Below are 11,869 nucleotides of genomic sequence, written 5' to 3' on the forward strand. Positions count from 1 at the left end.
TAATCGTAGACTGCTCTGACCACCAAGGGGCTAAGAAGCACATGTCATTCATAAACCTTCCCCTACAGGGCACGCGCTGCCTCACCGGCGCCCGCGTCCACCGTCGAAGCCTGCCCAGCACGCATCTTGCCCTTCCCCAGACCGCCCTCGCCAACCCCCATGCGGCGAGCAACATACCGCTGGGCAATGACTCCCGCCGCCAACGACAGAGTTTCCTCCACCCAGTCTGCGACCCATTCACGAGGATCGACTCCGCCGCTCTCCACAATCTCGGCAATAGCCTCGGGGACAGTTGCGTGGGCCGAATCGGCACCGTCAGAGTTCGGGTCTTGAGTTGCGGATCCAGATGCATCTAGCCATTCGATCCACTTGGCCGGGACCGGTTGCGAGATGGTGTGGAAATCAATACCATGCACGGGATCATGCAGGTAGAGCGCAAAGGTGACTTCCTCATCGACCTCTGCGGGATCAACCACGCCTGAAGTGGACTCCTTTTCGCCCGAAGTACTGCCTTTGAAGAGATCCGGCGAGGCCGCCTGAGTGATCGCCTGAATTGCAAGGAAGATATCGCTGCTGCGAACCGGGTTCGATTCACTTAGATCTTCACTGGCTTGTTTGGCAGCTTGCTCGATACCACCCCGCGCCGAGAAGTGTTCGGCGGCGTAGCTCTCGGCACTTGCACGGGCCAGCTTAGAGCCCTCGACGGCGCCGCGCACAGCGTTGATAGTGCGAGGAGTGCCGGGCGTGACAGTGCGCCACCAGGGCCCGTCACCCCAACCCGCATTCGAGATGTATCCGCCCATGTCTAGGCCGCGCTTCGGCGCAGATTCTTGCCCACGCTGGATCACGAGAAGATCGCCGCCTTCTACCTGAGACATGACCCGTGAAAAGACGGCGTAGACCAGTGGATCAATGCCCGGATAGCCGGAAAGGTCATGAGTGATGTGGATCTGCAATCGCTCATGCGAAGAGATGGGGGGAGCGAGAGTATGGATCAGGTTGGTGAATGTTGGAATCGCCATGTTGCGAAGCTCGCCACCTAGAAAGGAACAGAAGAAAAAAGTCTCAGCTTCTGAAATTCATGTCCTCGTCGTGAGAGATTCAAAAAAAAAGAGTGAAATATTACCAAAGTCGCGTAGAGCCCCCACATTGCCTTTGACCTGCTGCGCCCATCTTTGAGCTTCTTCATTCTTCTGGATCTCCTTGACAGCTGCTTCAGCCTGCTTGACGGCGGCACCAGCTACGGCAAAGAGCCCACCCCACCATCCACCTCCACCACCACTCTGGCTCTGGCTCTGCTCTGGCTGCTGTGGAGCTACAGACTCAGACGAAGCTTCTGACTTTGGCTGTTCTTGTCGTGTGCTCGAGCGAGGAACATCTGCGGACAATCGAGACTTGTCCTCCGTGCTCTGGTCGGCTGTCGTACCGGGGCGAGGGGACCGAGTCGCAGAGCGTGCCTTGTCTAGGGACAGACGTGGAGTACCAGGCCCGCTCATTGGACGTTGAGCAGCTTGCTTCTCTAGCTCTGCCAGAATGTCCTCCTGTTCCGCTGTCGCATCGTCCTTTGCTGGTGCAGCCGGTGCTGGTATGGTTGTGGATTTGTCATTTCCTTTTTCAAGGCCAAGATCGTCGAACTGAGCCAAAAGCTCATCGCTGGTCGGTTTGGCACTCTTGGGAGCCATGGTTGTGAACATTCACAGTCTCGAGACGTGTGCTCAGGACTCAGGAGGTGACGACACCGATGTGCATCGAGCTCCAATGTCGACCCAGCCGCGCACCACGTGTGGAGCATGACCGAGCGCCAAGACCCGCGCCAGTAACGTGCCTCAGAGCAATACAAAGCTTTGGCCCGACAACCGTCCTGACTCAGTCACTGCAGACTCACAGAGTCAAGTAGTTTACTCACACCTAGTAAACGCACCCGACTCGTCAGAGCCTAATAATACGCTTTAGACATAGGTGTTTCGTATTTTTTCAACAGACACTGATCAAATTGTCAGCGCACGAGCTCACTGTCTTATCCCAAGAGCTCGCTTTCAGCCTTGTGCATTCTTTTGTTAAATACCATTCCTCCCATTTCACGAAATCGGGCCATCCAACAGAATGCCTGGTGGCTAGCCTTCATGCCTCTCTTTCACAGATACACCGCCTCGGCGCAATCCATCCAGCAACAGGAAGCGCCCTTGTCCACTCCTACATGGTCTTTAACCTTATCCCGCCTCACTGCCTGAGGTGTCCATTCTCTCTCCCGTGCTCCATCATGGATCGATGGAGCGATTCAGTTGGTCGAATCTCTCAACGTAGATGGTGGACGTTAGAATTCCAGTTCCAGATGCCCGAGTCTTTTAGTAACTTCTTTCGTGACAGAAATTTGTCCTCCGGTAGAGACAGCGGGGGCAGTCAACGATTTGCCAGCACGGAGGGTTGATTCTCTGAATATAGAGTGCAGCTGCCCAGCCCCAATGATATCTTCGTTCTTCAGGCCCCGCCAGCTTTGACGGCTTGGATGGCTGGAAAATGTTTCTTTTGAATAAAGTCATGATAGTAATAAGATTTACATTGATTCTGTATTTGACCGCAAAGATTTTGATCAGAGACGAGTCGAGGCTCGGCGCGGATCTGGCACAGCTCGCGGAGACTGCGGAGCTTAGCCGCGGTAGTCACACCCAGAGGCTCGGATCGCTCCCGCACAGTGGGCGGGACCATGCGGGGTGGGCGCGATACCAATTTGACCTGCATAAATGCTTGCATCCGCCCGCAAACCCACGTTGAAATACTCCAGGCCGTCTCGATTGGGCTTTGCATTTTGCTTGCACTCGGCAGTCACTAAGCTACCGCCGAGTCTTCTCCTGCACGGATTGTATGTCTTTTCGTCGTTCGAACGCGGCCATGCCAAGTGCAACTAGGTCCCCCCGCTGACTTGCCTTCTAGATCTAGCTTTTCTTTTCGCCTGATACGTCCATTCGAGCTTCAAAACCCCGCGTCAACAGTACCATCTCCGCTATCATGCGTCTTCCATATGTTCCAGATCCCCCTCCAACACATACGCCAGAGGAAGCTCGGATTCTCGCGGCCGTGCAAGCTCGTCGTGCTCCCAATCCTCTTCTCCCACTCGATCTCACACTCCTGCATTCATTTCCAGTCACGGACGGATGGAATTCCTTTATCGGAGCTATTCGGACACGAACCAGTCTCTCTGCCGTGATTCGAGAGCTAGCCATCTGCCGTGTCGCGGTGATCAATGGCGCGCTCTTTGAATGGGAGCAGCATGCACCACTCCTGACCGAGGGAGGACTCGGCGACGAGGCACTCAAACTCATTGGCAATGCCAATGCTGATTTTAAAAGCAAAGAGGCTGCGGAGATTCTGACCACCGAGCAAAGGGCTGTTGCGCGATACACAGATGCGATGACAAAGACGGTCACCGTGCCAGACGAGATATTTGCGCTGGTCAAGAGTTGTTTTAGCGATACGGAGGTCGTCGAGATCACCGCTACGATTGCCGCATATAATTGCGTGAGCAGGTTCTTGGTGGCTCTAGATGTTGGAGAAAAAAATCATTAGAGCCGATTTTGCTCGTTGGCATTAGAAAATTGTGTCGCGACTTGGTCCTCGATTGAATTGTGTCAGTTTCGTGCGTGCGCGCGATCCTTTCAAGCCCTGGCTGTGACTATGAATGTGTTGAGATTTTAATTTCGAAAGACAAGTCTCACTGTGTCATAAAGCCTGTCTGGTTTGGTCAATTCTGCACGTGCCTGGGTTTTGGCATGGGCGTTCCCACTATCGGTTGTCAACCCTTTTGTCCCGTCGGGATTTCTGGCTGAGGTATATATCTCAACCGGATGAAGACTTTTTGTCCACAGCCAGGTCAATAGGTAGAATTTTTTTATGCTATAATGACAAAAGTCAAAAACTAGGCATGAATTGTCCATCGGATCGATATCGAAGGAGCCCTCGAGACACTGCGTTAAACTTAATCTAACGCGAGAGAATTGGCGAATGTCGTCTACTTCCAAGACTGACGTCAACACTGCGGAGACCGAGGGTCGGAAGTGGTGAGTTTAAACTCCACGGGCACTCACTTGCCTCAACTATTGACACGAAGTATTCCATCATTCGACCAAAGAGTAATGGATGAGACGTTCTATATTATATTTTTTTGAAGCTTTTGCTCTGATACTTGCATGGAATTGACCACTGAATCTCGACCAAACGCTGTTTAGTTGAGGGAGCCACGTCCGAGCTGTGCCTCCCGCAGCACAGTGAACTCCGTGGAACATCTCCTATCAATGACGAACACTAGAGATGCACTTAGAATATACGACCTCGATCTGTCCAGAAGGCAGTTTCTGAAAGTGGAATATGGGATGGTTTATCTTGGACTACGCTTATGCGAGTGGCGCGTCTAGAGATTACTCTCACTGCTCCCCTTGCTGCAACTGTACCCCTGAATGTGTGCACCTGTCGGATGCTCGGATGACTCGATAGTGAATAGATGAAGCATACAGAAACACTCAGTTCATACTATCCGATGAAGAAGAATAAGTCTGCAGTAGCTATGCACTCAGATGACAGACATTGAGCATTTCCACAATAAGAAGAAACCGATCCTGAGGATGCTGGGATCCCCGTCCGCGGCGGCCTCAGGGTCATGTGTGGACCGGTTCTGGAATACTTCCCGCCTGTGGTGGCAAGCTGAGAACAAATCGATACTGTTAGACAGTCTACTGAGCTGCTGGGTTCCAGAGGCAGCTGGAATCCAGTCAAGAGTGATTGCTCTACGACTCTTGGAGAGGATGTACTTTTTGGTAGTTTGTCCGGCCAGCCGTCACGGCTAACTAAATGGCGGCGGGCTGATTGGGCGCGGCAGCCCGGTGGAGCCCATCGGTGGTTGCGCTCTGTGGTTGCGGCCCCGAAAAAAAAGGGACACTAACACTATTGAGGCGCCGACTGCTCATCCTCTTGGTCTCCTCGACAGAACAAAGTGCCCGCGACGTGTTACTACTTCCTCACCACCTCACTGCCTCCATGGCCTCTCGTAGAACAGGATACTTGGAGCAAGTACATCAAACAACACGCTCTCCAGGCAAACATCAACACTCTCTCAGGCAGACGCGACAGTGAGTGTCGCTGCCTCTACACAAGAGCAAACATCCTCAAATCTCTGCCCATAAAAAGACTTCACCTCTCCAGCTTTCCTACTCTGCCTCTTCTTCTTTTCTTCAGACACTTTCGATCGTCTTCACTGCTCCTCTGATAACCTCAGTACAACTGGCTCCATCCATCGCCCTTCTTCTCTTACTGCATTTCTTGGTCCTGTCATCTTGACCGTTGGCTTGACCATTCTCACTTCTCCTCTCATCTACATCTACCACACTCTCTCTGACGTGTATTCCTCTCTCACACATACACATCACCTCCTCCATACAGCCATTTCCCCAGATTCACACATTCAGTGTGCTCAGCCCTTGACTTATTCCCTCATTGCCATCTTCCTGCGGTGGTTGCTCTCTCACCCAGCCTTCTCGCCTCTCCCGTTCTACACATCCCTGGCACTACGACCCGCGCCTGGTACCTGCGCTTCTTCTCTTCTGAGAACCTTTCGCGCCAGGTCTCAAAAAAGAAAACTGGCGGAATCGATCTGCAAGATCGAACTGAACGATCTCTTCACTTCTACTCATAATTCGGTATGTTGTGGTTGTCGCGCGTGATGCTTACTTTTTTTTTCCCCCTTCCTCTACCATGCTGCTTGATTTACACATCTTTCCCTGCTCGGGTACTTTACACCCGATTACACTTCGGGTCAGATCCTGATCCACACAACTTGCCGCGACCGTGTCTGCACCTGTTCTGCCCGTCCCCACCCACCTCATCAGTCTTCATCATACTACTTTGATATTTCATGTGTCTCGTTCGCATGTTCCAATTTCCCGGTCCAGTCACGGCAGCCTTTCGTGGGTGGCCATGCATTGTTTTTAGTGATCTCTTGCATTCCCCTTGTACTTTCTCCCCTCGCCGGGTTGTCTTCCGGATTGCGCTGCAATTACTTTACTCTTGTGCTTGGCACCATAAGCGAACCACCCGCGACTAACTCAAGTATACAGAACTCTCCGCATTATCTCTTGCGTGAGATCACGGCACAACAAGTGTCTGACTGGCTCAGTCTGAACAGGAACTGAGACCGAGGCTGGGATTGATCTTTCTCCCGGCCGTTGACTGACCCTTAATTTCGCCTCACCTTCACCTGTCCCATCATCCACTTCCTCATTCAACATGGCCCCAATTCCCCAGGCTGACCTGATCGACATGGACAATCCGTCCTCTGATGTCGGCGATAGCCAAGACTCTCCTGTCCGTCGTCAATTCTCGGAGCCTTTCTATGCTCGCTCCATCTCTACCTACGACTCCCAGTCCCCGGAGCCCCGCCCAATGATGCTGAAATGCGATTGGTGCGGGAAATTGATGGAGCTTCCAGATGACGAGACTCTGGAAGAAGACGTGCTGCACGAGCACGCCATCAAATTTCACCCTCACCGCATCTACCGCGGCGGGTACGATGGAGCTGACGACGGCATGCTCGACGACGAGGATGTTGAAGACGAGGACGGTGACCTCGACGCGGCCGCCGAAGGCGAGGATGCCGAGGCAGATGGCCTGCACGATGACGCAGCTCGCGAAGACCGCGACCTTCAGACCGCCGACGCTGGCGAGGAAGAACTGGCCGAGCCAGTGACCGCTGCCCCCTCTGTCGTGGGCCAACCTAGTGATGCTGGCACCGCAGTGAGCACCGCCAAGCTGGCAAAGCCTGCGGCCCGATCAACGGCGGAGCCCACGCCCACCGACCCCGCCATGGCTCGACAGGAGGGCCTAGAGAGACTCATTCACAAGCTCTCTTACCCTCGCAGCGCATTCCCCGAGCAGTACCGTCAGCGAGTTGCCGAATGGCAAGGCCCCGAGATGCCCGTCCGCCTGCCAAAGATCTGGACGCTCCACGAGGCAGAGAACTTTTCCCCAGGGTACGAGCAGCAACGCGCCAGGGTTGACGCTACCTGGCAGCTTGCATTCTCTGGAACCAAATCAAAAAAGCGCGACGCCCCAGAGCCGTTGGTCCGCCCAGAACCCTACAAAAAGGCCAAGGTCGCTCGCGGCGAGTTCCTGGAGATCAACCCCCTGGACGGTCTCGTCGAGATGCTGAAGAAGCCGGACCAGCTCTCCTATGAAGAGCTTTACGCTGCCACGGAAGCAGCTGGCTTTGCCATGAAGGTCTGGCAAGACGAGTATCTCGCACTGGACCGCCTCTACCTCCGAGCCCACCGTCACCAGCGCGTGCCCATCACCGAGGATACCAAGCGTGAATTCTTGCAAGGCGCCAAGAAGAAGGCTGGTCATCCCATGGCGCGGATCCCCGAACCCGACCTTGACTTTGAGGACAAGAAGGAAGCCATGCTCTATGGCTACCGTTACAATTCTGTCCAGGGCAACACAGCCACCACAGTCAGTCGGACGCCCCAGAACCCTTTCGTCCAGGGCGGTTTTGTCCCTACCCTCGCACAGGGACGAAAGATGGTTTCCAAGATCGCGCCCGGTGAGCGGAATCCAGATGGCTGGGCCCCCATTGTGCGGAACGGCATTGAGCTGGTGCCCAAGTTGTGGGAAGAGCCGCAGGCGCCCATTCAGGCCAAGGTGACGCGCAAGCGGAAGGCTGCCGAGGCTGAGACGACTCAAAAGCCCGAGACGCAAGAGCCGCAGGAGACTGCCCCGCCACCAAAGTCCCCTGAGGTGAATGAGACCGAGGAGGAGGCTCATCCGCCCAAGCGTCGGGCTCGAGGAGGCGCTCGCGGTGGTCGTCGCATCGCCACTTTTGAGGCGTACCAGCCACCGGCAGCGGAGCCGGTGGTCGAGAATGCCGCTCGTGGTCGGGGTCGTGGTCGGGGCCGAGGACGTGGCCGTGGTCGAGGCCGTGGCGCTGGTCGTCAACTTACTGCTGAGCCGCACCCATCAACAGAGGCCGTCCCAGAGACTACAGCACCCGCCACTACCAGCTCGGGTCGGGGTCGGGGAGGTCGTCGGGGGGCCAGCACAGCGGCGCGTAGCAGCGCCGCGCCCTCGGTTGCACCGATCTCTGCAGCATCCGCAGAGGAGTCCACACCGTCAAACGTGGACCTTTCGCCCATGCCGGAGGCGCCTGAGCAGGCCAAGCCAATTCCGGCCGTCAAGAAGGAGGCTCCCGTGGAGGATCCCGAGGAAGCCAAGCGACAAAAGATTCTGAACTCGAAGAATCCCAAGCGCACCAAGGCCATGCTGGACCATTGGGAACGGTTCAACAAGGAAGGCCGGATCCGCAATCCGAAGCGGTCCAAAGCGCAGATCGAGTCAGACAAAGCCGCCGATGAGACTCGCAAGACCAAGGAGGTCTCTCGGCCGGCCGGTCGACGCCGTGGCTCCCCCTCGCTGGCTCCCCTCCCCGCGGGCAATCTCGCTCCCAAAGCCCCCATGGGTATGCCGCCCATGGTGGGTATGCAGCAACAGTTGGCACCGGGACCTGGGCCGTCCCTGCCTCCACTGAATTTGGGCCCATACGGGGCTCCCAACCCATATGCACCTCCGCCGGTGCCGGGGATGGGTCAGCAGATGGCGCAGTTTTCGCCATTCCCCTTTCCCACGGGGTCGTACGGGCTGGGGCACGGGCAAGGGCCGATGCAAGGTCCGCCGCCACCCCAAGATCCTCGCCATAGAGGACTCTAGGGGATGACTTCTTCTTGATGAGATGTGAGAAGTGAACGCTGCTGGGGGTCAGCATCCACGATAATTCACCTCACTTCCGTCTCATGTACGATATCATTTTCGCCTCGCAACGACCACGGATCTGCCAGAGAAGGTTCGGTATGAATACGAAGCCTGTTCCATTCCACCATCTGTTGTTGATTTTGATTCTTTTTTTTGTAATTTCTCATTTTACTCCTTTTCAGCGTTGACTGACCGGGCGTCTTTCACTTGGGGGTCTTGGTCTCGTGTGAGGTTTACCTGTTTTGGAACCCGGCGCAATTGGGAAGAAAAAAAACGGGGTTGGATTTGTTTGGGAGTGCCAATGGCACAAAAAGATGTACATTACATGGACTGACTACATGAGAGGTACAGTCTTCGTCGGCCTCGAGAAGCTCGACGTGTAACCTTAATTTCTATGATGAACTTTTTTTCAAACTGCAACTTCAATTCAGGGGACTAGAGAGGAGAGACTATGACGACAAGTATGGGAGGATCACGTGATTATAAGAAAAGCAATCAGTAACCGCTTGCGCCCAGCTCCGACCTGCGTCACCCTTCACCGACATCAGATTGCGCGACTCAGAGGTAGGTCAGCTTACCCAAACGCATCTTCGCATCTCAGCTTGATCTGACAGAAATGAATACAAAGGAACGGCTACTTCAGATCTCAAAACACTTGCCCTCGAATCACACACACACGACTTTCGATATGGGAAAGAAAAGACGTGGACCGACACTGGATGAGCTCCTGGCTCGTCCGTGGTGCTACTACTGCGAGCGCGACTTTGATGATCTCAAGATCCTGACACTTCATCAAAAAGCGAAACATTTTAAATGCGAGCGCTGTCATCGCAAGTTGAACACCGCGGGTGGTGAGTTTGGCCTTCACTCCTGAGTGTAGAATGTGAGGCATCAAGATCTAACCATCGACACCTAGGTCTGTCGGTACACATGAGCCAGGTCCACAAGGAGCAGCTTACAGAGATTGAGAACGCCCTCCCAAATCGTTCGGGTCTGGATGTGGAAATTTTCGGTATGGAGGGTGTCCCGGAGGATGTCCTCCTGGCTCACCAGCAACGCGTGGCGACTCAATATCACCAAGCCGAGGCTGAACGGCAGGCCGTCACCGGTAATCCTCCAGCGGGCAGTGGTGGCAGTGGCCCCGCGCATAAAAAGCCCAAGTTGGAAGATCTCTCAGATATCAAGGCGCGGTTGGCAGCGCATCGCGCGAAGCGTGCTGAAGGCGCTGCTGGCGGTAGCAGTGGGGAAGCCACGCCGATAGGCGCCGGTCAATCTACATCTACTCCACCAACCTTCAATGTAAGTCAGAATCCTCAGCTAACGGAGCTTGATGTGTGCAATTGCTGACGTGTTCTCTTTCTCCCTCTTACTAGGCCCAGCCGCCTGCTTCAGTCTCACCAGCACCGTCACAACAACCCTCAATTCCCCCGACATATCCTCTCCCTTACGGAGCGGCCCCAGTTCCCGCCGTTTCACCATATCCTCAACAAGTTGCCAGTCCAGTGTATCCGGTACACTCCCCGGTTGCCGCGTCACCGTATGCGCCGCCTCCCGCGGGTGCAGCTGGTTATGCCCCCGCTCCTTTTTCATACAATCCTCCGGCCGCCTATCCACAAGTCTACGCTGGAGCCCCTGCTAGCCCCTATCCTCCACCAAACATCTCCCCCTCGGATGCCAATATTCCGTCTCGGCCTGGAAGCCTGCCAACCCTCGCGGGTCTTCCACAACGCCCTTCTTTCGGTGCTCCGGCAATCAATGCGCAGCAAATGCAACAAATGCACATGGGTCACCCGGCCCCGTCCCCCACCACCCCGGGCCATGCCAACGGGGACGCCACACGTCAGACCCCTTCAAATGTTGCTTCCTCTGTTGACGCTCTGATTTCGAGCGCTTCCAAAGAAGCAACAGCGGCGGCAGCGAGCGAGAAGCAAACGAAGAAGGAAAAGTCCAAGAACATCCGGATGGTTTATTCAGATGAGAACATCAGTCCCGAAGAGAAGATGGCCAAGCTTGCGCGGTATGCATTCTCACGACAAGCGTTCCAACAGGAAACGGCCCTTGGCGAGATTCCCGGCTCGATTGTCGTGGGCACGATTCGTGACCAGGACACGGTGGTCGACCCGGCGCACTAGAATGTTTGTCCTAGTCCCATCCTGTTTATCTTTTCCCCATCGCCATCTTACGCTCACCTCCCTCGGCGGAAAAGTGACTTGAGAACGAAAAAGTTTGCGCAAACACGATCATTGGCTTTGCGATTGGGTCAAAGGAGGCGAACAACAGAAGACCAAATAGCTGAAAGGCAATGCCAGGAAAACTTGTGGAATGGGATATCAAAACTCCAGCTAAGTCGGCACTTATTGTTGCCTATGCATAAACAATCTCATTTTTTTCCACTCCGGAGAATTTTTTTTGATCGTGAAGGTTTAATTGGCTTCTCTTCCTGTGGGTCTTTTGCCTGATGCCAATTGATGCTTCTGGCCAGACAGTGACGCATGAAGATGACAAATTGGCACAAGGCCTTTGCCTGCGATTTTTCGATGAATACAGGATTGGCAGATCTGATGTCCCCGATCTGGGGTGTGACGATCCGTCCTCGTTGGTGAGTCTCAAGACTAGAATTCAAAATGATAATTCTTTGCGTGCTGCTGCTCTCCACCAGATGCGGGATTGCCCTGGATTGATTCGACCACTCCATTCTAGTCCTGCACTGAGCTTCTTCACTCTCACCCTGTCCTCTTTTTCTCTTCCTTGCCCGACTCAGGGTCCTTTCTTCGAGAGTGAGTCGGCATGAAAGCCATTTCTTGTCGAACGGGGTCTTTGGGAGGGAGTTTTGCAGCCGATTCAAGACACCGTGCCATCCACGATGTAAGTTCTGCCCGTCTTTGGTGCGACCTTGAAGCTAGCGAATGAATCGAATCTTGTCACAGTGGAGAATATGAAAAGACTTGTGTACAAGCAAGTCTCAATAATGCCCTTTTTTGGTAAAAGCTCTCTAGTAGCTCCATATAGATTCATGCGTAGATGGTATAGATAATTCAGATGGTTGACATTGGACCATGATCCGACTCGTAGCCAAACTTAT

At 54.3% G+C, this 11,869-nt stretch overlaps 6 protein-coding genes across 6 annotated transcripts; 4 read left to right on the forward strand and 2 right to left on the reverse strand.

The window, feature by feature from the left end:
- Positions 1-62: 62 nt before the first annotated feature.
- POX_e06845 (uncharacterized protein) lies at positions 63-1,682 on the reverse strand (the record flags this gene model as incomplete). Its single annotated transcript, XM_050115661.1, has 2 exons — positions 63-1,039; positions 1,127-1,682. 2 exons carry the CDS (start codon positions 1,680-1,682, stop codon positions 63-65), a joined length of 1,533 nt encoding a protein of 510 aa, XP_049968121.1.
- Positions 1,683-2,314: 632 nt separating this feature from the next.
- Positions 2,315-2,805, reverse strand: POX_e06846 (uncharacterized protein; the record flags this gene model as incomplete). Its single annotated transcript, XM_050115662.1, has 2 exons — positions 2,315-2,523; positions 2,577-2,805. The coding sequence occupies 2 exons, from the start codon at positions 2,803-2,805 to the stop codon at positions 2,315-2,317; spliced, it is 438 nt and encodes a 145-aa protein (XP_049968122.1).
- Positions 2,806-3,006: 201 nt separating this feature from the next.
- POX_e06847 (uncharacterized protein) lies at positions 3,007-3,564 on the forward strand (the record flags this gene model as incomplete). The annotated part of the gene is made up of 1 exon (XM_050115663.1): positions 3,007-3,564. One exon carries the CDS (start codon positions 3,007-3,009, stop codon positions 3,562-3,564), a length of 558 nt encoding a protein of 185 aa, XP_049968123.1.
- A 2,709-nt stretch (positions 3,565-6,273) lies between these two features.
- Positions 6,274-8,745, forward strand: POX_e06848 (uncharacterized protein; the record flags this gene model as incomplete). The annotated part of the gene is made up of 1 exon (XM_050115664.1): positions 6,274-8,745. One exon carries the CDS (start codon positions 6,274-6,276, stop codon positions 8,743-8,745), a length of 2,472 nt encoding a protein of 823 aa, XP_049968124.1.
- A 730-nt stretch (positions 8,746-9,475) lies between these two features.
- Positions 9,476-10,919, forward strand: POX_e06849 (uncharacterized protein; the record flags this gene model as incomplete). Its single annotated transcript, XM_050115665.1, has 3 exons — positions 9,476-9,638; positions 9,704-10,086; positions 10,161-10,919. 3 exons carry the CDS (start codon positions 9,476-9,478, stop codon positions 10,917-10,919), a joined length of 1,305 nt encoding a protein of 434 aa, XP_049968125.1.
- A 326-nt stretch (positions 10,920-11,245) lies between these two features.
- POX_e06850 (uncharacterized protein) lies at positions 11,246-11,578 on the forward strand (the record flags this gene model as incomplete). Its single annotated transcript, XM_050115666.1, has 1 exon — positions 11,246-11,578. The coding sequence occupies one exon, from the start codon at positions 11,246-11,248 to the stop codon at positions 11,576-11,578; it is 333 nt and encodes a 110-aa protein (XP_049968126.1).
- Positions 11,579-11,869: the final 291 nt, after the last annotated feature.

This window comes from Penicillium oxalicum, chromosome V (assembly GCF_001723175.1).
Source record: "Penicillium oxalicum strain HP7-1 chromosome V, whole genome shotgun sequence".
In the NCBI taxonomy this organism is placed as follows: Eukaryota; Fungi; Ascomycota; class Eurotiomycetes; order Eurotiales; family Aspergillaceae; genus Penicillium; species Penicillium oxalicum.